Source organism: Melopsittacus undulatus, chromosome 8, assembly GCF_012275295.1.
Source record: "Melopsittacus undulatus isolate bMelUnd1 chromosome 8, bMelUnd1.mat.Z, whole genome shotgun sequence".
Classification (NCBI taxonomy): domain Eukaryota; kingdom Metazoa; phylum Chordata; class Aves; order Psittaciformes; family Psittaculidae; genus Melopsittacus; species Melopsittacus undulatus.
This window is the reverse complement of record NC_047534.1, coordinates 53,438,149-53,461,500: the sequence shown is the minus strand read 5'-3', so window position 1 is coordinate 53,461,500 and position 23,352 is coordinate 53,438,149. Positions and strand designations below refer to the sequence as shown.

General features: G+C 56.6%; 1 protein-coding gene across 2 annotated transcripts in view; it reads right to left on the bottom strand.

Moving 5' to 3' along the window:
- The window catches only part of COL18A1 (collagen type XVIII alpha 1 chain), a 37,073-nt gene that overhangs the window by 3,836 nt on the left and 9,885 nt on the right, over nucleotides 1-23,352 (bottom strand). The window contains exons 1-33 of one of the 2 annotated variants that reach the window (XM_034065187.1): nucleotides 13,136-14,771; nucleotides 9,074-9,618; nucleotides 6,307-6,390; nucleotides 6,168-6,227; nucleotides 5,895-6,012; nucleotides 5,688-5,791; nucleotides 5,588-5,614; nucleotides 5,338-5,508; nucleotides 5,216-5,242; nucleotides 5,075-5,137; nucleotides 4,905-4,991; nucleotides 4,730-4,783; nucleotides 4,504-4,653; nucleotides 4,324-4,377; nucleotides 4,113-4,157; nucleotides 3,296-3,436; nucleotides 3,140-3,211; nucleotides 3,027-3,053; nucleotides 2,882-2,926; nucleotides 2,706-2,768; nucleotides 2,337-2,372; nucleotides 2,176-2,265; nucleotides 2,067-2,096; nucleotides 1,881-1,907; nucleotides 1,708-1,770; nucleotides 1,522-1,596; nucleotides 1,395-1,430; nucleotides 1,257-1,310; nucleotides 798-872; nucleotides 556-627; nucleotides 346-388; nucleotides 192-254; nucleotides 65-108 (exon numbers count right to left, since the gene is read on the bottom strand). In XM_034065187.1, coding sequence (XP_033921078.1) covers nucleotides 65-108; nucleotides 192-254; nucleotides 346-388; nucleotides 556-627; nucleotides 798-872; nucleotides 1,257-1,310; nucleotides 1,395-1,430; nucleotides 1,522-1,596; nucleotides 1,708-1,770; nucleotides 1,881-1,907; nucleotides 2,067-2,096; nucleotides 2,176-2,265; nucleotides 2,337-2,372; nucleotides 2,706-2,768; nucleotides 2,882-2,926; nucleotides 3,027-3,053; nucleotides 3,140-3,211; nucleotides 3,296-3,436; nucleotides 4,113-4,157; nucleotides 4,324-4,377; nucleotides 4,504-4,653; nucleotides 4,730-4,783; nucleotides 4,905-4,991; nucleotides 5,075-5,137; nucleotides 5,216-5,242; nucleotides 5,338-5,508; nucleotides 5,588-5,614; nucleotides 5,688-5,791; nucleotides 5,895-6,012; nucleotides 6,168-6,227; nucleotides 6,307-6,390; nucleotides 9,074-9,618; nucleotides 13,136-14,756 — 4,266 coding nt within the window. In that variant the 5' untranslated portion in view covers nucleotides 14,757-14,771. Of the gene's footprint in view, nucleotides 1-64; nucleotides 109-191; nucleotides 255-345; nucleotides 389-555; nucleotides 628-797; nucleotides 873-1,256; nucleotides 1,311-1,394; nucleotides 1,431-1,521; nucleotides 1,597-1,707; nucleotides 1,771-1,880; nucleotides 1,908-2,066; nucleotides 2,097-2,175; nucleotides 2,266-2,336; nucleotides 2,373-2,705; nucleotides 2,769-2,881; nucleotides 2,927-3,026; nucleotides 3,054-3,139; nucleotides 3,212-3,295; nucleotides 3,437-4,112; nucleotides 4,158-4,323; nucleotides 4,378-4,503; nucleotides 4,654-4,729; nucleotides 4,784-4,904; nucleotides 4,992-5,074; nucleotides 5,138-5,215; nucleotides 5,243-5,337; nucleotides 5,509-5,587; nucleotides 5,615-5,687; nucleotides 5,792-5,894; nucleotides 6,013-6,167; nucleotides 6,228-6,306; nucleotides 6,391-9,073; nucleotides 9,619-13,135; nucleotides 14,772-23,352 lie in introns of those variants that run through there. The other variant, XM_034065188.1, reaches the window with a different exon arrangement.

The following is a 23,352-nucleotide window of genomic DNA, read 5'->3' as shown; positions in this document are numbered from 1 at the left end:
CAGCACAGCCTTAGGGGGGGCATTTGGGGTGCAGCCGGTACCCATAGGTGGGCAAAGGGCTTACCCGCAGGTTGGCACCAAAGTGACTTGGGTCATAGGGGAAGTGGCCTGTGGAGAAGGGAGAAGGAGAGGAGAGGATGGGCATGAGCCACCCCCTGCCCACCTCTGCCCTATGGGAACTGGTCACCTACCTGGGGGTCCTGGGGGTCCAATATCACCCTTCTCTCCCTTTTGTCCTGGGAACTGGTGGAAACCTGCATGGAGCATCAGAGATGTCATCCCATCATTCCATCCCTAATGGAGGTACCACCCTGATGGGGTACCAGGAGAGAGACACCCCCTTACCAGGGAAGGCTGGCAGCACGGGATGCCTGGAGTCACTGAAGGCCTGTGGGAATGCAAAGGAAGCGGCTGCAGCATCCTCAGTGTGATTCTGATCCAGCCTCACAGCCTGGATGCCACTGGAGCATCCTTCATCCCCTCCAGCCAGGCAAGGGGCACCTGGTGACCACCTCTCAGCATCCCCCCCCTCACCATGCCCATGTTGTTACTCACATTGCTGCTGTCATACACTATGCTGCCAGGGGGCCCGGGGGGCCCTGGGGGGCCTGGGGGGCCTGGGGGACCCTGGTGGGGAGAGAAGCTGTGTCAGGGTCCTGCAAGATGGGCTGTCCCCATAGAGGGAAACCAAAGGCCATCGAGGGGCAATCAGTCCCTGAGGAAGGGAGGCATGGGATTGGGGTCCATAAGGAGCCCCCCAGTGTGTGTACCCAGGGGGTGGGCTCAGTGATGCTCACCCTCAAGCCCATCATGCCACTGACATCCGCAGGGTCCCCCTTCTCGCCCTTCAGCCCATTCATTCCAGGACGTCCCTGTTGGATGAGCAGCACAAGGATGAGCATCATCCCCCTCCCAGCATCACCTCCAGCACCCCAGCATCACCTCCAGCACCCTGGCATCACCTCCATCACCCCAGCATCACCTCCAGCACCCCAGCATCACCTCCAGCACCCCGGCATCACCTCCAGCACCCCAACATCACCTCCAGCACCCCGGCATCACCTCCAGCACCCCGGCATCACCTCCAGCACCCCAACATCACCTCCAGCACCCCGGCATCACCTCCAGCACCCCGGCATCACCCTGACCCTCAGTGACACGGCAGAGATTGGGATGCAGGATGTGCAAATGGGATGGGGGGACACGGTGGAGGAGGCGATGGCCGAGGGGACTAACAAACCGGGAGCAGGTCTTACGGGTCTGCCCGGGAAGCCGATCTCTCCCTTCATCCCTGCTCGTCCTTGGGGACCCTGGAAGGCGACAGGAGATGAGGATGCTCAGAGCAGGGACACCCTCATGGGATACAAGGATGGGGATGGTTGATGGTGACTTACGGAGGGTCCTACTGGTCCTCGTAGCCCCGGCTCCCCCTGCGTATAGTGGAGTGGGAAAGGGCATCACCACTGGGCCCTCCTGCCACCCATCCCATGGGATGTGCCTCCATTCCTGCAGCGCACCCACCTTTTCTCCCTTCACCTTTGCAGTGATCACGGTCCCATCGGGGCTGATGATGACACCAGGCTCCCCCTTCTCCCCCTGTAAGAAAGGAGGTGCAAGGGGAGATGCAGGGATGAGGTCTCTCCCATAGCATCCTCACTGGCACCCAGGCGGGATGGGGACCAGGCAGAGGTGACCTAGAGCAGTTACCTTCAACCCTGGAATGCCCTGGGGACCAGATGCACCCCTGTCTCCTTTCGGTCCCACTGGGCCCTGCAGTGAGGAGCACAGAGCCTGTATCAGTCCCAACCCCCCAAACCCCATTGAAAGCATCACCAAAGCTTGTTTTCACCCTATGGTCCCCAGCCCTGCCAGGGACTCACCGGGAAGCCAGCATGACCCGGTCTGCCCTGCGGAGAGAAGCAGAGATGCTTGAAGAGCAAATCCGTCTTCCCTTTGGGTCTGGACTAGATGGGCTTGGAAGGTCCCTTCCAACCCAAGCTGTTCAATGATTCCCAAAGGAAACAATGCCCTCCTCCAATGGGAATGGGTGGCAGGAAGGCACCTACCTCTGGACCAGGAAAAGCCATCAAAGACTTCTGGAAAGGAAGACAAGATGGGGTTTTTCACCCTGGGGTGTCCCTCAGTCTGTCCCCCCACACAGGAACCCTCACTTACATCTTCACTTGAGACACCAATGACCTGCCCAGGGGGACCAGGGGGGCCAGGGGGACCAGGCAGCCCCACACCATCTTGGCCACGCTCGCCCTAGAGAAGACACAAGCCATCAGTGTCCATGCCACCAAGTGCCTGTCCCCAGTGTCCCCAGTGTCACCCACCTTCTCGCCAGGGCTGCCTCTGTCACCTTTGGGTCCCTGTAAGGAGAAGCAGGCAGGGATGAGCTCCTCACTTAGCACCTCACAAGTGGAGACCCCCCTACTCCTGCCTGCACCCAGCAAAGACATTCAGGTCATCACCATCACCACCACCTCTGCATGCAAGGACCAGGTTGGGATGCTCCCGCATGGAGATAGGGTGACAAGATGATGGGGACAGGATCCTAAGCACATGGTGAGCCTGGGCTTAGAGCAGGGGAACAGGTAAAGGCAATGATGGGGTTGGATTTTGGCTGCTGGGGATGGAGCTGCTGCAAGTGATACAGGATGGAGTGAATGCGATGATGGAAATGGGGTGCTGATGCTCCCTACCTGTGGTCCAGGGAAGCCCTCCAGGCCAGGGCGGCCATCCACACCAGGAACACCAGCATCTCCCTGCAAGGAGATGCAGGAAAGGGTGAGATGCAGGATGGAGCATCCTCCCAGCCCAGTGTCCTGCATATCCAAGTGCTTGCTCACAGCTCATCCCAATCTCCTGGCATTCCTACCTTTGGTCCTGGCAAACCAGGCTGCCCAGGGCTGCCAACCTCCCCCTACAAGGAAAGAGGTGTCAAAGCAGGAGCATCCCCACAGCCTGCCCATGGGCATCCTGCAAGGATGGAGCTGGATGAAGGTGTTTGAGGAGCTCCTCACCTTCACCCCTGGCAGGCCTGGCACCCCCTGCAAGCAATAAGAAGGGATCCATAAGGACTGGGTGGTGGGATGGGACATGATGCTCCAGGGAGGAGAGGGAAGCACAGAGCTACCTGTGGTCCTTCGGGTCCACGTGGTCCAGGGGAGCCGCTGGCAACCAGCAGCCCCGAGCCCTCCATGTCAGCCTGGGTTGGAGGGGGAGCAGGGATTGAGCCATGTCCATCCCCAGCTCCATTCCATCACCCCTCATCACTGGGATCATCACTTACAAATCCAGCCTCGTAGCCTGGCCCTGGTGGTCCTGGGGGACCGGGGGGTCCCGGTGGTCCACGGGGTCCCATGGGTCCGGGAAGACCGGCTAAGCCTGGTTCTCCTGCAGCTCCTGCTGGTCCCGTTTCTCCCTTGCTGCCCTGTAAAGGGGATAAGGAAAGCAAAGTGAGAACATCCCATATGGAGCCAGGCTGGGAACATTGGGGATGTTCAGTTTGGGGAAGAGAAGCTGCATGGAGACCTCAGAGCAGCTTCCAGTGTCTGAAGGGGGCTACAAGGATGCAGAGAGGGGCTCTTCATCAGGGGCTGCAGTGACAGGACAAGGGGTGATGGGTTCAGACTGAAACAGGGGGAGCAGCGCATCCCCTCCCACATCCCCAAACCACCCGTTGGGACAGGACACGGATGCTCCCTGTCTGCAGAGGGGCCTTGTGGGAAGGGGCATTGCTCAGTATGGACATCCCTGACCGCAGCCGGCTCCAGCGCCCCTTGCAATGCGCACGGTGGCCACAAGAGGCTCGTCTACACTCGGAAATCCGGTACCATTGAATCCCAGCCTGGTTTGGGCTGGAAGGGACCTTAAAGCTCATCCAGTTCCAACCCCTTCCACTGGAGCAGGTTGCTCCAAGCCCCTGTGTCCAACCTGGCCTTGAACACTGCCAGGGATGGGGCAGCCACAGCTTCTCTGGGCAGTGCTATGGGAGGACCACAGATGCCATCATCCCTCTCCCCATTCCAGCGCAAGGTGACCCCCCCAGGCACCATCTCTGCCTGCATCCTGCACATGGGACCCCCCCTAAGAAGCCCCCCCAGTACCTTGGGTCCTGGTGCACCGGGGAGGCCGAGGTCACCCATGTCGCCCTGGGGAGGAGGAGGAGGAGGAGGAAGAAGAGGGTGTGAAGATGCTGCTCAGCTCCAGGCAGGAGCAGGCTCATGCTTCCCAACCTGGGGATGGAGGGAGCTGGGACCAGGGGTGTCTGGGAGCCATAATGTGCTCCCAAAGGGATATGGGGCAGGGGACACTCACCCGCTCTCCTTTGGGCCCTGGCTGCCCGGCTGCCCCATCTCTTCCAGGAGGCCCCTACAAGACACCCAGGAGCTGGCTCCCATGCAGCAGAACCCCATGGGGCCGGTGGGCACCACTGCAGGACACACTTATAACCCCATTGCTATGGGGTGGCCATGGGATGGGTCCCTTTGGACCTACCGCAGGTCCCGGGGGCCCGGGGATCCCATCCCTGCCTGGCAATCCTGGAGGTCCCGGCAGGTCCGTGTGGTTCATCCCAAACCTCCCTGGCTCCCCTGGCAAACCGGGAACGCCGGGTGGCCCTGGGGGACCGGGCGGCCCTCGGGGGCCCTGGAAGAGAAGGGAATAAGGACTGAGCGCATCCCGGCATTCCCAGCCCATGGGACAAGCTCTCATCCACACTCACCCGCAGGCTCTCCAGGTCACCTCCGAAGCCGGAGCCCTCCATGTCAATGAAGGTCTTGGGGGGAAGCACAAAGGTGATGTCAGGCATCACCAGACCAGGGGCAGGGTCCCCATCAGCTGCATCCCATGGCCCTTGGGGCTTGATGCTTCCCCATCCTTATCCCATGGGCACCTACCAGCTTGTCATGCTTGAAGGAGGGTCCTGGTGGTCCCGGGGGGCCGGGTGGTCCAGGGGGTCCCCTCGGCCCCACTCCTGGCTCACCCTGGCACAGAACAGAGCCCATGGCTTGCAAACACATCCAAGGGGAAGGGGGGACGGTGTCATGTTGTGAGCACCAGCACTCACCTTCTCCCCCTTCACACCAGGCTCCCCCGGCGTCCCGGGGAACCCCTGCGGCCCCATATCACCCTGTAAAGTGTGGGGGGGTCAGTGCATGGCAAGGCAAAAGTGGGGCCAGGCCCCATCACCCAGTCACCACACACTTACTGGTTTGCCGTCCTCGCCTGGATCTCCCTAGGGATGGCAGAGAGGGAAGAGGTGGGTGCATGGGCACATAGGGAGGTGAGGATGGGAACAGGGGATGTCTGAGGTGTAAGGAGCTGACTCACAGGCTCTCCATCCCTGCCGGGGGCTCCATCCTTCCCTGGTGCTCCTGGGGGACCAGTGACCTGCTCCACCACCAAGCTGTCAGCGTGCTGGGATAGGGTCCCAGGGGGTCCAGGGTTCCCTGGTTCCCCTTTCTGGCCCTTGGAGCCAGGGTAGCCAAAGCCAGCACTGCCCTGGGGAGGGAGATGGGGATGGATGGCACATCCTCAGGGGTGTGCATGGCTTCACCCTGGCTCCTGCAGTGATGCTCACCTTAACACCCAGCTCTCCTTTCTCCCCCTGCGGGACAGCAACAAAGAGATGCAGGTATCAAATGCAGACACATCACAGCATCCTCCATCCTCTCACCCACCTTTTCGCCCTTCACACTGCCAGGCCCCATGACGCTGCTGGTTCCCACATCCCCTTTAAGGCCGTGTTCGCCCTTCTTCCCCTTGTCCCCTCTGGAGCCAGTGCCTGGGGAAGGGAAAAGGGATAAGGTCGTGCTTGGGGATGGCAACCCCATCACATCCCTGCTGCCATGGCCCACGGAGGGAAAGGGAAAGCTGCTTGGCATTACCTCCCCTGGAGAGCGTCTCCTCTGCTCTGGTCCTCTCAGCTTGCTGCAGGGAGCCCCCACTGCCCCCCACAACAGGGGGAGAGGTGACGGGGATGGCATCCACCAGCCCTGGGACACCCTGTGCCAACAAGGGGACACTGCGGTGCCATTCACCTCCTGCTTCCCTCCCGAAAGGGATGGGTACCGAGGCCCCATTGAGCATCTCAGCACCTCATGTCCCTAAAGCCTTGGGGTCCTGCCCACTGAGCACAGCACCCATAGGCATCAACTCACCCCAACCTTCCCCAAGGGTTGGTGTCCACCTTCTGCCCCACTGCCGAAGTCACCGGAGGCCTGCAGGAGAAGGGGTGAGCCGGGAGCAGGGGGGCAGCGGCCCCCAAAGCCTGCCCTTAGGTGAGCTGCAAGCACTCACCTCTTCAGCATCATCCTCTTCCTCCTCGCATTGACGCTCAGCTGCCCGTGGGTCCCCATGTAGCTTCAGATCAGCAATGACCCCCTGGAAGGACACCATGCCAAGTGCTCTGCATCCAGCACCCATCCAGCACTGAGAGCTTCCAACCATGTAGCCCCAGTTCCCAGCACCACCAGCATGGCTGCAGCACTGGAGCTGCCAGGATCCATGCTTTACAGGGATCTTCCTGGCCCTGCTCCTTGTTTCTCCTCTCCGGAGGGCTCCCCAGCTGCAGACATCCTCTCTGCTCCAAGCAAGGGCTGCTGGCAGCTCCAGTTCTGTATTTCTTAGGCTGAGCTGCACTTCATTACCATTGATTGGGCTTTTGCAAGCACTGTGTGCATCCAAGCTGCTTGTTTATACAAGGAACAAATCCCTTCCTAAGGATGCTGCCCTCAGACAAACACCCATAGAATCATGGAATGGTTTGGGTCAGAAGGGATCCTAAAGAGCATCCAGTTCCAACCCCTGCTGCGGGTAGGGATACCTTCCACTAGAGCAGGGTGCTCCAAGCCCCATCCAACCTGGGCTTGAACACTTAAAAACCCCATAATCTCTGTATTTCATAGGGCACCCTGTGCCAGCGCCTCAGCATCCTTACAGGGAAGAGCTTCTTCCTTATATCCAACCTGAACTTCCCTGTTTCAGTTTGAACCCATCACCCCTCGTCCTATGGCTGAGCTGCCTGGGGGGGGGCAGCATCTCTGTCTCAGCTGGGATCTGGGTACCAGCCTGAACCCCATGGCTCCCACAGCAAGCAGTGTCAGAGCCCAGCCCATGTCCTCACTGCTGGGGTGGGACATGAGGATGCTGCCAGGATAGGATGCTGCCCATCCATCCTTCTGATCCCAGCAGGGGATCCCGCTGGGAAGCAAGCTTGGAGAGGGCAGATAGCTCCTGCTCACTGTCTATTCTCTGTCTGAGACACCTACAATAACATTTGGGCTCATCTGAAAGCAAAGCACATCACATCTGGGAGGGAGAGCTGCTCTCAGGAAACACCATGGGGTTAAGGAAACAAGGATCAGGGGCAGCTGCAGTTCAGCCAGGCTGGCTGTGACATTATAATGTGAACATCTTGTACATCTATTATAGCATAGATAAACACCTATCATATACTGTAAATATATCATGGCTATATTATGTTTCTATGGGTGTGTATATGTATATACATATAGATGTGTATATGTATATATATATATACATATATATATAACCCTCCCACCAACAAATGCCCCCCAGCCAGACTGTGACCTCCTCCAGCTGCTCGCCCTGGTGACAGCAGCTCCGTTCCACCCCTCTGCTTCCCACTGAGCACCAGCAGCAAGCCCAGGCTTTGATGAATACAACACCCCAGCCTGGCCTTCCTGGTCCTGGTGCTTACCAGAGGCATTGGAAACCAGCCTGACCCAAAGCATCCCCATGAGGATGTTCCAAAGGCACTTTGAAGTCCTTTGCCCCCATAAAGGAAGCAGCAGCACTGTAGGTGTTATCCTGCATCCAGCTGCAAACAAACCCTCCTGCCAGACCCCATCTCATGGAATCCCAGACTTGTTTGTGTTGGAAGGGACCTTAAAGCTCATCCACTTCCAACCAGGAACACCTTCCACTAGAGCAGGTTGCTCCAAGCCCGGCTTCTGTAGGCTTTGTCCCCTCCAGGTTCCATGCCATTGGCACAAAGGCACATTGGGAAGAACCACGGATGCCAAGAGCCCCTCTCCACCTGCCTGCAAGCAGCTCCTCCTGTGGCTTGAGCAAGGGCCAGGTTTTAATCAGCCTGATGCCCTGTTAGTTCCACATAATGCGAGTCAGGGCGATGGGAACACCACGAGGCAGTCAGATGCCAATGGGATGTCCAAGATCACGCTCCCCTCTCTGGCTGCCAGCGCCCTTCCCTTGATGGCCAGCTATTCCCTATGGGAAAACTGGGGGTGGGCAGTGGGACTGTGATGTTGCAAGCCCGGGTGGATGTTTTCCTTCAGCTCTGGGTGGTTGCTTTGCTTTCCAAATGGTGCCAAACCATCTGGGCTGCTCCACAGCCATGACCCGGCCCTCCCAGCACGTTCAATGGCTCTTTAAGAGCAGAACGTTGCTCTTGAACCCTCCAAGGACCAACCTGATTTTCCAGTGCAAAATCAATCATTAACTGCATCCCAGGGGGACATTTCCCTGCCTGAAGCCATTGAACTGGTACTTAGGATGCTGTTTGAGCTGAGCTTTCCCCTGTTGCTGGGCAGACCCTGCTCATCATGGGAGAAACCTGGCAGTGCAATCCTGACCTCCCCTCTCCTCAATCACTGCAGGGGATTTCCATGCCTGCTGGGCACTTCTCCCACGCTTCCCATCAATCTTATCTAGAGCATAAGTTATGCTCCTATCACAGCTCAGCTATCACCTCCTCTCTGACGCCTTCCTGCAGACACCACCCCAGTAAGGATATGCTCCATCCAAGTGTTTTTCCCAGCTAAGAGATGCACTCCACTGAAGGAGCTGGGTATTTATAGCAATGGGGACATCCAAAGAGGCTCTGTAGAGCGGCTGCTGTAGCACAACCCCACCTCCTCCTGCTTTGCTTCTGGTTAAGACCCAAGACCAAAAAGCCACCTTTGAGCCCCATCTCCAATGCCTCCTTCCCCAGGAACACACACACAGAGAGCAGCAGGACCACATCCCTCCATCCTCACCCAGACTTCATGGAGATGCTCCTTTGGATGCCCTGATGCCTTACCTGGTACTTATCCGGGTCAGCCCCTCCGGCTTGAGCCACAAAGAGCCCGGAGCCTTCTTCCAGCTCCATCTCATCCGGAGAGCGCTCAAACCGGACCCTGTCGTGCTCCTCACAGTCCAGGTAGAGGATAACTTCATCCTCCTCCACACTGATGGCAAAGCGCGTCCACTGGTTGAGCAATGTGGGCACAGTGAAGTTGGCTGCCGCATAGGAACGAGGGGAGCCCGGCTCTGTGTAGTAGAAGATGATGTGCTGCTTGCCCGCCCGCAGCTCCGACAGCTTGACACCCACATAGATGATGCTCTGCGAGGTGTCCGTGACAGCAAAGAGCACTCCAGCCCTTGGGGTGGTGGGTTGGATGTGGAACAGGAGGGAGAAGTCCCGGTAGAAAGGGCTTGGAAGGTGGTACCGCGCCACTTGGCCTGTGTTGGCATTGGGGCCGAATACATAGCCAGGGTTGTTGTCAGGGCCATTGATCTTGAGGATCTCATCTGGGGGGGGGTCTCCAATCAGCTCCAGGAGGCTAACGTCGGCCCTCGGGTTCTCTGCAAGATGAAGGGAAAGGGATGGTCACAATCGGCTCAATGGGGATGGTCAATCCCAGCAAGTTGCCTTTGGGGGACCCCACTGGCCATGCCTGCCCTGCAGGTTGGACAAGGCAGCCATGCCCATCAAGCTGCATTGTTTGGATGTGATGCCATAAATGTTGCCAGCCCTCAAACCACAGCTGGGAGATCCCTGAGATCATGGAATCATGGAATGGTTTGGGTTGGAAGGGACCTTAAAGCTCATCCAGCTCCAACCCCTGCCACAGGCAGGGACACCTTCCACTGGAGCAGCTGCTCCAAGCCCCTGTGTCCAACCTGGCCTTGAACACTGCCAGGGATGGGGCAGCCACAGCTTCTCTGGGCACCCTGTGCCAGCGCCTCAGCACCCTCACAGGGAACAGCTTCTGCCTTATATCCAACCTAAATCTCCCCTGTTTCAGTCTGAACCCATCACCCCTTGCCCTATCACTGCAGTCCCTGATGAAGAGCTCCTCTCTGCATCCTTGTAGCCCCCTTCAGACACTGGAAACTGCTCTGAGGTCTCCATGCAGCTTCTCTTCTCCAGGCTGAACAGCCCCAATGTTCTCAGCCTGGCTCCATATGGGAGGTGCTCCAGCCCCTGAGCATCCTCATGGTCCACAAGACCAAAGGGATCTTGTCCATGATGCAGGCAGTGGGAGGATGTTACTGGAGCACTAGGATGCTGAACAACCATTGAGCTGAGGAGGAAGCATCTTACATCCATACCCGCTCTGGGTCACAGTGATCCCTCAACATCATCCCATGACAGGGTCACCCCAGCTGGGAATAAACCCGAGCAACACCCTGGGAATGGGGCTGGGGAGCCGGTGTTCCCGGTCAGCTTCCCAGATGATCTCTATTTGGAGCTGGCCTCGGGAAGCTCTGCTCAGGACGGTCTCTTCCACCCGAACATCTGGCTGGGGTGAGCCTCCCATTGCTTTGGCAGCAGACACATCCTCATCACCCACACACCGGGCGCCAGATTCCTCCTCTCCTATGTCAACCGCTGGGGCCGGTGCCAACTCAATGGGAGTGAGCAAGCCGGGTCCTTTTTAACTCCCTATTTCCCAGGAGCAAGGAAACCCAACCAGCCTGGCTCTGAAACACTGGGAATTCCGGCTGCATCCCAAGCCAGGAGCAGGGGTTGAGGCAACTGAATGTCCCCAACTCCATCCCTGGTGTTTGACATGAGCAATGGGGGGTATCAGAGGTGTGCTGAGCTCTGGAGGAGCAGCCAGGAACCTCCATCCATGCTCAGGAGCCAGGTGTTGTCCTCCAGAGCCCTTTAAAAAGCTGAGGAGGGAATGAAAACCACCCCAAAAAGAACACACAGGAATCAGCTCAGCCTTGCCCAGCCTGAAGGAAAACACGTCTCTTGGGAGGAGATGGAAACCTGGTGCCTCTTCCAAAGCCTGCGGGTACCTGCGCACATGGAGCATCCCGTCTGCCAAGCCCCAGTGCCAGCCCCAGGAGAGGGATCCAGGCAGCAGGGACATTAGAACTATCCTGAGCCTGGTGCTCTCAATCTACCCTGTGCCCACCCTGCCCCCCAAAGCCCCCAGTCCCTCCCAAGCTTGGCACCCCAAAACTGAGGAAACCTCCCCCTTGGTCTTGCACCAGCCCTAAATCCCCTCTTGTTTGTCCTGCACCGGGATCAGGCTTCCCTATGGGGCATGGTCCAGCCTGCTCTGAGGCTCTGCATCCTGATCCCAGCATCCTTTCAAGCTCAGAGCTTATATCCAAAATGATGGGGCAAGGAGTGGATCCACAGCAAGCCCCAGCCTGGTACCTACCCTTGAGACACCCCATGCTCAGGCACCCCACAAGCTCATCCCCACTGCCCCATCCCCAGCCACCCTACACCAGGATGCAGGGATGGAGCTTATCCCCATCTGGAGGAAGCCCAATTCACAGCAGCTTTAAGGGAAAAGGAAACCAGAGCTTCCTCCCAAGGGGTCTGCATAGGGGTAAGAGCCAGCGCTTCAGTTTCTGCAGCCAGACAAGCCTTTGTCTGCCCCTGGGGCTGGGGATGGCAGGGCAGGGGGACAGACAGATGGACACAAGAGGCTGAAAGAGGCTTTTGTTAGTGATGTGGGTTGCATCCACACTGCCCCTGGCTGGGCTCTGGGATCCTCCCTCCTCTCCAAACTCATCCCTGAGCTCAGGGTAGGAGCTGGGCATCCCCCAAAGCAAACAGGGATGCACCTTGTCCCTGTGCAACCAACAAAGGGGGGGCTGTGGTGGGGGGGAGATTAGGGGAGACCCCTGCAAAAGCCAAATGCCTCTTCCGAACCCCAAAGCTTTCAGGCCATGCAAAGGGTACCCAAACATTGCACCCTCTCATCCCTATGGCAAAGTGGTAGCTCCCACCACACAGCATGGAAAGCTGATGCTGCAGCACTTTGAGGATGGTGCCAGCATGTGGGGATGTCTCTGCCTGCAGTGGCATTGCCAATGTGCTCCTGTTGTCACTGGAAAAGCCCCAGGGATGCTCCAAGCCACGTTCCCAGCTCCCAAGGCAGCCAAAGCTGGGATGCAGAGGGCCTCAGGATCTCAAGTCACTCCATACAGTGTATAGCAATCCTTATCTGAGCATCCCCATCATCCCACCACAGGCCCCCAGGGTCAGCCATCGAACAGAGCTGCTTTGACACTGAGGGGACCATGACTGTGACCCTTGCCTGCCTGCTCCCCACTGAATCACCCCTCTGATGGCATCTCCTCGCTCCTGGTTGGCAGCCTCAGGCCATCAGACAACAGCATGGGGGGACCGAACACAGCTTCATTCATTGGTGGGGAGAGCAGTGAGCTCCATCCCTCCTTCCTGCTTCCATCTCAAGCTTTGTTCTTGCTCTTACACCCCAATTGCATTGCTCCAACCACCAGTGTTGTGCTCCCCCCAACTATCTTTCACCTCCTTGCTGTAGAGGCACATCTCGGTCCATGGCTGACACACAGAAGGGTCACAACCACCTTACAACCAAGCTGGAGGGGAAGCAAACCTCTCCTTCCTGCCAAGCAAGGAGGGGATCAAACATTAGCCATTGGGTAGATCATTAATCCAAGGCAAAGGGCTGCTCCAGGACAGCAGCATGAAGGCACCTTGAGGAGGGTCACCTTGAAGCCTCCTCAACACCATGGTTGGGTGGTCACCAGGATCCTGGTCCTTCACCCTGCTCCCAGAACAGACAGCACACAGCAAACCTGGCCCTCAGTGCCAGCACGATGCCATCAGGGAGCATCTCTTGCCTTGGGATATTCCCTTTCAATGCATCTCATGAGGGATGGGGGGAACGAAACAGCCCGAGGGGATGGTGATGCTCAGCCTTGTGAAGGGAAGCAAAACCCATTGGCATTCCTCATTTGGAGAAGCGATACTGGACTCAGCAGCATCCCATGGGGACAAGGCAGAAGCATCCCCATGCACCTTAAAACCCAGAGAGTTTAGGAAGGGGAGATGCACAAACCCACAGCCATCACCCAGCCGCATTACCTGCAGAAGCATTAATAAAGACACAAGAATACCCTCCATCCTCCGCAGGCAGAGCATCACAAGGCAGAGGCAGGCGCCCACCAGCCAAGTGCATCCAACACAGGTCTCTGATGGCCTCGCAGAAGCCCTGGCATGGCGGGGGGGTTATGGGGACCGAAGCACTACACCCGGGGAGCAGGAGCAAGCAGAGGAACCACTCCAGGTAGTGATGGCACCGCGAGTCAAGCAGCCCTTCCCACTCATGCAAAGCTGCCCACACTTCCACCTCGGTGCCGTGGCGCAGGTAGTTTGGCAATGTGAAGTGGCTGGTGCCCAGTACACTGCAGAATGGGAGCTGGGATGGGATGGGTTGGCAGTGCCCGGATGGTGGCATCAATCCAGGGAAGAAGGATGCGAGCCCCGTGCCACTATTGCTGTAGAGTCGCGCAGTGGCTGTTAGGAGGTCAAAGTCAAGAGGACCCAAGGGATGAGCAAGAAGAGGAGGATCCACACTGTTATCTGCCCTCCCATTAGGCACAGCAGAGCTCCAGCTCCCATTCACACCAGCCAGCGCCAGCCCCGGGCGGTGAGTGCTGTGCCATGGGTTCAGGGATGCAGGTGATGCTCCATGGTGTGGTTGAGCTGGATGTGCCATAGGGTCCCCAGGCAGCACTGCTTGTGCATGGCTGCTGTCACCTGGGGAGGAAGGAAAAGGGGCACTACCTGGATGGGGACCTGCTGGGCTCTGCAAGGACACCCATGGCCCTGGCACTGCAGGGGTCCCTGTCCCCAGGAGCTGCAGGTCCTCAGTGCTCCCCATACCCAAAAGATGTGGGTCCTCGGTGCTCCCCTTCCCAAACAGCTGTGGGTCTTCAGTGCTCCCCATCCCCAAGAGATTCGGGTCCTCAGTGCTCCCCATCCCAAAGAGATGCGGGTCCTTGGTGCTCCCCATCCCCAAGAGATGCGGATCCTCAGTGCTCCCCATCCCAAAGGGATGAGGATCCTCAGTGCTCCCCATCCGCAGGAGCTGTGGGTCTTTGGTGCTCCCCATCCCAAAGAGATGCGGGTCCTCAGTGCTCCCCATCCCCAAGAGATGCGGGTCCTCAGTGCTCCCCATCCCAAACAGATGCGGACCCTCAGTGCTCCCCATCTGCAGGAGCTGCGGGTCCTTGGTGCTCCCCATCCCAAAGCGATGTGGGTCCTCAGTGCTCCCCATCCGCAGGAGCTGTAGGTCCTTGGTGCTCCCCATCCCCAGGTCCTCAATGGAGCTGGTGGCCGCATCCTGCTCGGGTGTAGGTGACGTGCTGTGGGGAGGAGCAATGCTCATCCGTGCCCGTGTGGTGCTCTCCACAAGCCTTGTGGTATTCCCAGTGTTTTCAGCTGCAGTCCCCTCACCAATGAGTGCTGCTGTGCCTGGCTCCGGCTCCCGGTGCTGTGGGGTGGTGACATCCCGCTCCAGCTGTTCACCCCATATCCTCAAGGATGCATTGGGAATGGGAGCAGCTGTGGAGGTGAGTGGCTCCGATGCTGCCATTCCCTCACCGGGTGCTGCTGTGCTCCAGATCCAGTCCAGGAGGTTCGTTTGGGAAGAGGAGAAGCAGCAAGCCAGGAGGAGCAGAACCCCCAAGGAAAGTGGGGCCATTAGGAAGGGAAAACGATCCCTGTCGCTCCGGAGAGCGAAGGAAAAGGGGGAAGAGGCAGCACTGCCCCAGCCGGGATCCCGGAACACTCACATTGCTGTCTCCTCGACCCTTCAAACCGGAGCAGTGGGAGGAGTGGCCCTGCCAAACCCTCCTCTCCGGAATGCCGGCCTCCCAATAACCGGCTCCCAGTAACCGGCAGAGCCCCATCTCCCGGCTGGAAACCCACCTGAGCCCCCCAAAACCTCTGTTTTGGAGCCCGGTCAGCCCTCATTCACACCCTGTTCCCTGCCCCAGCTCATGCCGCTGCCACTGGGGTTTAACTCCTTCCCAACCAGAAGCATCCTAAATCCCATCTCTCCCAAGCCGTATAAGGGTCCCTATGGATACCCAGCTTAGTGTGACACACACATCCCATCACTTTCACACCAGGGAAAGGTGATGAACTCAAAGCAAAACAGAACAAGGGGGAAAAGACCCCCATATCCCAACAAACATTCCCAAGTTTTCCACCAGTCGGAAACACAAGTTCCCAAAGTGGTTTCAAGCTGATTCCCAGCTTGGTTACAGGGCCAGGACCCCCCATTGTGCTGCTGCAGGATGGTGAGGGGAGAACATGCAATATCCTGCGCTCCATGAGCATCATGAGCCAGCAATGCCTCAAACCCAGGAGCTGCAAGGGACAGCAGCCTCAAGTATCATAGAATCCCAGACTGGTCTGGATCGGAAGGGACCTTAAAGCTCATCCAGTTCCAACTCCTGCCACAGACAGGGACCCCTTCCACTAGAGCAGCTGCTCCAAGTCCCTGTGTCCAACCTGGCCTTGAGCACTGCCAGGGATGGGGCAGCCACAGCTTCTCTGGGCACCCTGTGCCAGCGCCTCAGCACCCTCACAGCAATGAAATTCCTCATCTCCAACCTGAAGTTCCCCTGGTTCGGTTTGAACCCATCACCCCTTCCCTATTCCTGAAGCCCAGGATGAAAATCTCCCCTGGATGTTCTCCCAGCCTCTAAAACTTCAGTTGCACTGAAGGATATTTCCTTAAGGATATTCCCTCCAAATCCACTCATCTGGTCCATTTCCCCCCATCAGTGCTGCCCCATCACCCTGGGAGCACCGAGTCCCTAGTGCCCTTCAGGGATGGAGCTCACCCATGGCCCTCACACTACTGGGCAAGTCACCTCCATGGCTCAAAAAGCATCCCTGAGAAGGGTCATGGATCACAGCATCAACCAGGTTGGAAAAGCCCTTTAAGCCCATCCAGTCCAACTGTTCCCAACACTGCCAAGGCCACCACTAACCCATAGCACTGGTTTCTATGGTGTGTGAGCACTTGCAGGGATGGTGACTCCAGCACTGCCCTGAGCAGCCTTTTCCAATGCCTGAGCATCCTTTGGGGAAGGAATTGATCCTCAGCTCCGGTACCAAGGTGACCATTTCAGCTCCCTCTGCATGACCGGGGTAGCCGCAGTCTGCAGTAACGTGGTCCCACCATATGGAGTGGGAAGATGGAACTATCCCCATGCTCCTCCAGATGAGGTCTATTCAGGAAAAGCACTGCAGCGAATGCCCAGCTGTCTGCTTTGCTTCACACACCATTTCCCACACTGCTTTTTAAGCGAAACGGGTCAGTTTTCCCCTCAAAATAGTAGCTGGTGCAGCAAGGATGCTGTTGCCAACAGGTCCGCCCCGTGACTGATGCTGTTACAGGCGCACGGTGCGGAACAGCCCACGACTAATCGAGTGTGGGACATGTTCATGTCTGTGTCAGAGTTTCCATACAGCTACCACACAACCCCGAAGCTCATCTGATCCCATCAACCTGATGAAAGGAGCCAACCTGCCCCGGTGGTGGGATCTGTTGGGACAGGACCTTGTTGCTATCATGGAATCAATCAGGTTGGAAAAGCCCTTTAAGCTCATCCACTCCAACCATTCCCAGCACTGCCAAGGCCACCACTGCCCCATGGCACTGAGGCCTCGTCTCCACGCTGTGTGAACACTTGCAGGGACGGTGCCTGCAGCCCTGCCCTGGGCAGCCTGTTCCAATGCCTGAGCACCCTGTGGGGCAGGAACTGTTCCTCAGCTCCATCTAAACCTGCCCTGGTGCAGCTTGAGGCTGTTTCCTCTTGTCCCATCCCTTGTTCCTTGGGAGCAGAGCCCAGCCCCTCCTGGCTCCATCCTCCTGCAGGCACTTGGAGGGAGCCGTCAGGTCCCCCCTGAGCCTTCTCTTCTCCATCTGAACCCCCCAGATCCCTATTCCCCCTCCTCTGCATCCTTGGCACATCCAAGAGGGATATTGGTGACTGCTGCTGCTGGGAGGACAGATGGGTAAGATCGATGTTCCTGAACTGGGAATTCAGGAATAAGCAGGGATGCTATCCAAGCCTCCCATATAGCTGCACAGCATCCCCCAGAGCCAGGGCGGGAGCACTATGAGCTCTGATGAGCTGCCTCATCTCAACCACGAGGATGCTGGCAGTGGCACCACGCTGGGCATGCAGACACAATGCCCAGCTGGAAAACATCCCTATTCCTCCCTTCTGCTGGGATTAAGCAGCTCATGATAGCAGAGCAGAGCAAAGCAGCAACCTCCCTGTGCGCCAGCCTCATTAAGGCAATGATCTTCATTTCACTGCACACCTCCAAGGGAAGGGGCACCCCAAAAGGAGGGTTGGGAGCATCCCATTGCAGTGTCCTCTCCCATGCACCAAGCACCCAGCCAGGGGCTGGACCAGGCTCTCCTCAAACAGAAGCCATGCTGACAGAGCTGGGAATAGCCCTTGTTTCACCCTCCTCAAGGCTCAAGTGCTTGGCATGCTCCAAGGGATGCTGCCACAAGCTCATTGTGACCTTGCCCTTGCTTAAAACTCAAACTGGACCCTCAGGATGGTCCCAGTTCCCTCCTGGTTGCATCTTCCTACTGCTGGTGCAACCATGTCCCTTGGAAATCATAGAACCACGTGTCCTATGGTGGGAAAAGGCCTTTAAGAACATCAGGCTCAAACAGGGGAAATGAGGTTGCACTGCTCACTGCAGGGATACCTTCCACTGGACCAGGTTGAGCTGGGTCCTGTCCCAGAAGGACATTGAAGAGAGGGGGAAAAGAGGGAGGAAAAGGGAAAGAGAAAGGGGAAAAGGAGGAAAAGAACAAGGAAATGAAGGAAGGAGAGGGGAAAAAGAGGGAAAAGGGGAAAGAGAGATGGGGGAAAGGAGAGGGAGAATGAAGGAGGAAAAGAGAAAGAAGGGAGGGGGAAAGAAAGAGAAAAAGGAGAAAGAAGAGGAAATGTTTATCCCAGAGGTTTCAGGCCTGCATCTCTGGGTTGCTTTGCCCATGGCCTTTGGGAATGGGCGACCCTACCCCATCCAGGCTCAGCAAACCCTGACCCCAGAGCCCAAGGCTGGATCCCCCAGGAAGGCAGCAGAGGGAGCCTCAGGCCGAGCAGAGGAAGGGAGCATCCTCAGGACACCCGTTGTGCTGCATCCCACCCATCCCTGCGGCCCTTCCTGGTCACAAAGCACAGAGATCCAGACAGTGGTTTGGGATGGAGCTCACAGCATCCGCATGGCACAGCTCCCAAGGAGCCTCCCTTAGCGGCTGGGGGCTTTAATGATCCAATGCACTCATTACCAGGCTCTTTTGATGCAGTTTCTGCTTGCCAAGTTCCCCAGCCCTGGGCACAAGGGCTGAACATCACCTCCTGCTTTTGGGTACCACTAATAGTGCTCCCAAATGTTCCCAGGACCTTTGGAGCAGCTGTGCTTGAGCCCCATACATCATTGCTCCAAGCAACGGCACCCTGGGTCCAGCACAAAGGATGCTGGTGGTCAGGCCCTGGATGTAAACACAGGGAAAGGAGAAAAGAGGAAAAAGGGATAGGAAAAGGAATAGGAAAGGGGAAAGGACAGGGGATTAGAGATAAGACAGGATGGGGAAGGAGAGGGGAAAGGGAAGGAGAGGGGAAAGTGGAGCAGAGGGGAAAGGGGAGCAGAGGGGAAAGGGAAGCAGAGGGGAAAGGGAAGCAGAGGGGAAAAGGGAGCAGAGGGGAAAGGGGAGCAGAGGGGAAAGGGGAGCAGAGGGGAAAGGGGAGCAGAGGGGAAAGGGGAGCAGAGGGGAAAGGAAAGCACTGTGTTGGAGATGGGAGCAGCCATGCACCAAGCAGAGCAATCCAGGGCCTGTCAGCAGCAGCTGGTATCTATAAATCCTATCAATGTTTGGGACTTTAATCCTCTCTTCATCTGAATACCCAAACAACACTAAAAGGCCCCCATGGAGCGGTGTGCCGAGGATATTGCCACATCCCCATCCGCTGACCTCCCATGCAGACACAGCCCCCGGGGAGACACAGCAGGACCTGGCCCAGGCATGGGCAGCCAGCCAGGGACATGGGAAGGCAGAGGATGGCTGGGGACCAAGGCAGTGTGAGTGACAGAACCCATTCCTGCCCTAAGAGCAATGCAGGTGAGGGTTTGCTGCTTCCAGAGCAGCGTTTGCCCTGCCTGCAGCTGCACAGCATCCCTGGGGATCACAGCGTTCCTAAACAGTTACTCACAGAGAGCCAGGAAAATCCTCCCGGCCAATTCCTCATCAGATAAACCCTGAAATGTCAGACTGCTGTGGGGAGCCACCACATAACCTCAGGGGGGAAGGAGGGTGGCTATGGACAGACCTCCGCTGTTAACTGCATCCTACTCCCAAAGCAAGAGACACAGGCACCTGCTTGCACCAAGGCATCCATCCTACAGCATATGAAGGGGGCCTATAAGGATGCTGGAAAGGGACCTACGTCAGGGACTGCAGTGACAGGACAACGGGTGATGGGTTTAAACTTAAATAGGGGAGATTTAGGATGGATACAAGGCAGAAGCTGTTCCCTGTGAGGGTGCTGAGGCGCTGGCACAGGGTGCCCAGAGAAGCTGTGGCTGCCCCATCCCTGGCAGTGCTCAAGGCCAGGTTGGACACAGGGGCTTGGAGCAGCTGCTCCAGTGGAAGGTGTCCCTGCCTGTGGTAGGGGTTGGAACTGGGTGAGCTTTAAGGTCCCTTCCAACCCAAACCTTGATGTGATTCTATGGGTCTGTGATCTAAAGAGTATTCCTGTCAGCCCTCACAGGACATCACACAGGCAATGGCAGCACAGGGTGAGCAAAGCACAAAGCAAACAACCTCCCTTCCAAGCAGGGCTAAAAATACCCCCAGGGTCAAGCCCCAAGAGCCTGCCAAGGGGCATGTCTCACCAAAGGCAGCTTGAGTTTGCCCTGTAACTCATTACCCTCCAAGCAAAGAGCCCCGAGCTGCAGAACTCACAGCCAAGAGATGCTGGTGACCTCCGCATACAGCACTGAGCCACCCCAAGGGATGGATGATGGAGAGGAGCCATCAATCCCCACACATAGCCAAACCCAAGGCTTTAACACACCAGGTGAGCTCAGTGTGAGCTGCAGACCCACACACACGCTTCCATGGGAGCCACCAGCTCTGCTTCCCATCACTTGCCTCCCTCCAGAACCAACTGACAGCCCGGAGATAAGGCGAGGGAAGGAATGCGACCCCCTTGGTCACCCTCCCCTGTGTTAATAAATCACCTTGCAGACTAATTGCTCCTTGGAGAGCAGAGGCTCACCCCCCACCAAGGCCCTGCTCAGCCTGGGAGCAACGCTCATGGGAAGCCCCAGGTTTCAATCACGTTCCTGGCATTCCTGCCTCGGCACATAGCCCAGGGGGCTCCGGGAGCTCCTATGGCTGCCCCGGTGAGTGCAGAGGAATTCGGTTGCTGTCTTCCTAAGAGATTGCAGCTGGGAAGTGCATCCCTGCTCCCACTTAATTACCAGGGAATACAGGGACACCAATGCTGTGCCATGCGATGAGGGGAGGTCAGGGCCGGGATAGAAGCATGGAATGGTTCGGGATGAAAGCAAAGCAGAGGACAAGCCACCCAGGCAGGGTATGTGTTCTAAGAGCTCAAATTAAGCCTTCTAGCATCACACAATGGAGAAGCCAACGAAGCCCTTCAGCCACGCTGGGACACACCAATGTCCCTGAGCAGCAGCCCTATCAGAGTTAAGCCTGTACGAGCACATGAAAGCTGGGAGCTGCCCATTCCCAGCTTCAGCACATAAGAAAATACATAAGAAAACCAATTCACTGAACAAAATGCACAAGAGCCACCAAAAGAAGTCATACCTGCATACAGAGCAGTCCAGCATCCATCCTGCAGTCTAACATCCATCCTGCATCCTGATGCTGGGTGCTAGGTGGTCCATGCTGCTGCAGCAGTTCTGTGCTGCTGACTTGGCATCGTTGCCCTGCTCTTCCCAAAGCTCCCTCCACACCAGGAAGCCAAGCTTGGGCATCGCATCACATTGCAGCCCATTCCAGCTGCAGGATGCCATGCTCCCTGCCATTCAGTCCCCACAAATTGGGGATACAAGCCCAGCATTCCCATTGGGGGTGGATGCTGGGGTTGAAGCTGTTTAATGCCTTTGTCAGCAGGGATTAAAGGCAATAATAAAGCACCCCCCTGCATAAGGGGCCACTTTAACAGGGAAAGTGTCATCCAGCCCTTGAATCTACCCAAGGCTAAGGGGAAGAATAAATCAGTTGAATGCCTTGAATGCAAGCTGAGCAATGACAAGTCCATGTCAGCCAAGGCTGAAATCTCCCACTCCCTCCCAGGATGACAAGTCCATGTCTCCAAGGGCACAGCAAGTATTTAAAGCAGCAAAGTTTAGGTCTTTTGAGAAAAAGACCTAAAAATGGCCTAAAAAGACTGGAGATGGACATTAAAGGGGTCGAATGGGTAAGTGTGTCAGTGGCTGCTTTGCTGGTCCAGGAAAGTGGAGAGAAGGAATCAGCAATGGGAAAAGCCATCAGGCTAGAAAACACATCATCCCTTTCCAACCAACAGCAGAAGGTGTCAGGCAAGAGATCTTGTCCTCAGCACAAGCAGGAGATGGGGACCAAAAGTCATCATTTCCCTTTCTCAACAAATCACTTATGTTTTAAGCAAAGTACAATATCAGTAAATAGCTTTAATATACTGGAGTTTACCATCTATAACATGGCAGGTGTTGAGAACAAGGATGGGTTTAAATTGGGCTCCTTCTCACATTCAGATGGGGATTCCTTATATCTGGGGAGACCTTTCAAGACCTAAAGGAGATCCACAAGAAACCTGGAGAGGGACTTTTGACTACAGCAGGTAGTGACAGGACAAGGGGAAACGGCTTTAAGATGAAAGAGAGTGGATCTAGATGAGATAGAAGGCAGAAGCTCTTCCCTGTAAGGGTGGTGAGGCACTGGCACAGGGTGCCCAGAGAAGCAAAGGCAGAGATGGGTCCCTTCAAGCTGTTTTCCGGGATGCCAAGGGTTAAAACCCAAGCCCAAACCACACACAAAACGCAGCAGGCATGCCTGAAGAGGAGGATTAGAGAGAATAGGGCCGATTCTCAGCAAAGCCTATGGCAACATAAATAGAAAAGTAACATTACGCTCAAGACGGGGCCCTTTCCCTTGCTCCCTGCCCTACAATGCCACTATGTTTTGCTGACAAACTGGTAATTATCCCAAGCTGCACACACTGGTATTCCCACCCTTTAACCGGGAGGATTTTTGCTGCTGCCGACCCTCTGACACCAGCAGAAATTCACATACCACAGGGTTCAAAGGGGGGGCGGGCTGGAAAGGCCAAGCCAGCCCCATGGGGTATGTCATTGGGGACCTCCTTTTAGTCATCCCTAAGAAAAGAAGCTGTTTGGGATAGGTTTGCTTGGGGTTCAAGGTGCCCCAAACACTAGGAGGTCTTTCCCCCCCCCCCCATCCCAAATGAATGGTACCCATTGCCACCCCAGATGAACCAATGGTCCCCTTCCAAATAGCCAAGTCTATGTGGCAGCAAAGTGCAAAGGAAATGCAATCATCCCATGGAGGCAGAGTTTTCCTTCCCTCCTACAAAGCCCAAGCATCCTTAGGGATCCTGAACCCCCAGGAGCAGGCAGCTGCCCTGCTGCAAGGAGGCTGTAATAGGGATGAACTAGACCCATCACTTCTCATTTATGGGATGGGGGAGTCACATTCCCAACCTCCCCAGCACTCCAGGAGGCCAGCGTGGTGCTGGCATCGGCTCAAATAACGTGATAAGAAGTAGTGGAAAGTGCCTCTGGATAATGAAAATCATGGAATGCTTTGCGTTGGAAGGGACCTTAAAGCTCATCCAGTTCCAATCCCTGCCCCAGGCAGGGACACCTTCCACTGGAGCAGGGTGCTCCAAGCCCCTGTGTCCAACCTGGCCTTGAGCACTTAAACACCCATAATCTCTGTATTTGCACAGTTGGCTGCTTGAAGGACATTTAAAAACCCCAAAGTCATTAAACCACAGCTATGGAATGCAGCAAACCCAAGATGGATCAAAGCAAACCCCCCTCCATGGCCACAACATAGGGTTTGGGGTTGCTTTTCTTTTGCAGGCTGGTGCTTGAGTCAGAAAGACCAGGAAAAGAGGGATAAAAGGCTTTCTGTCTGCCATGGGCTGCAGGCAGCACAGCCACAGACAGAGCAAAGCAGGATATACCCACATCCACCGACAGACCCAGCTACAAGA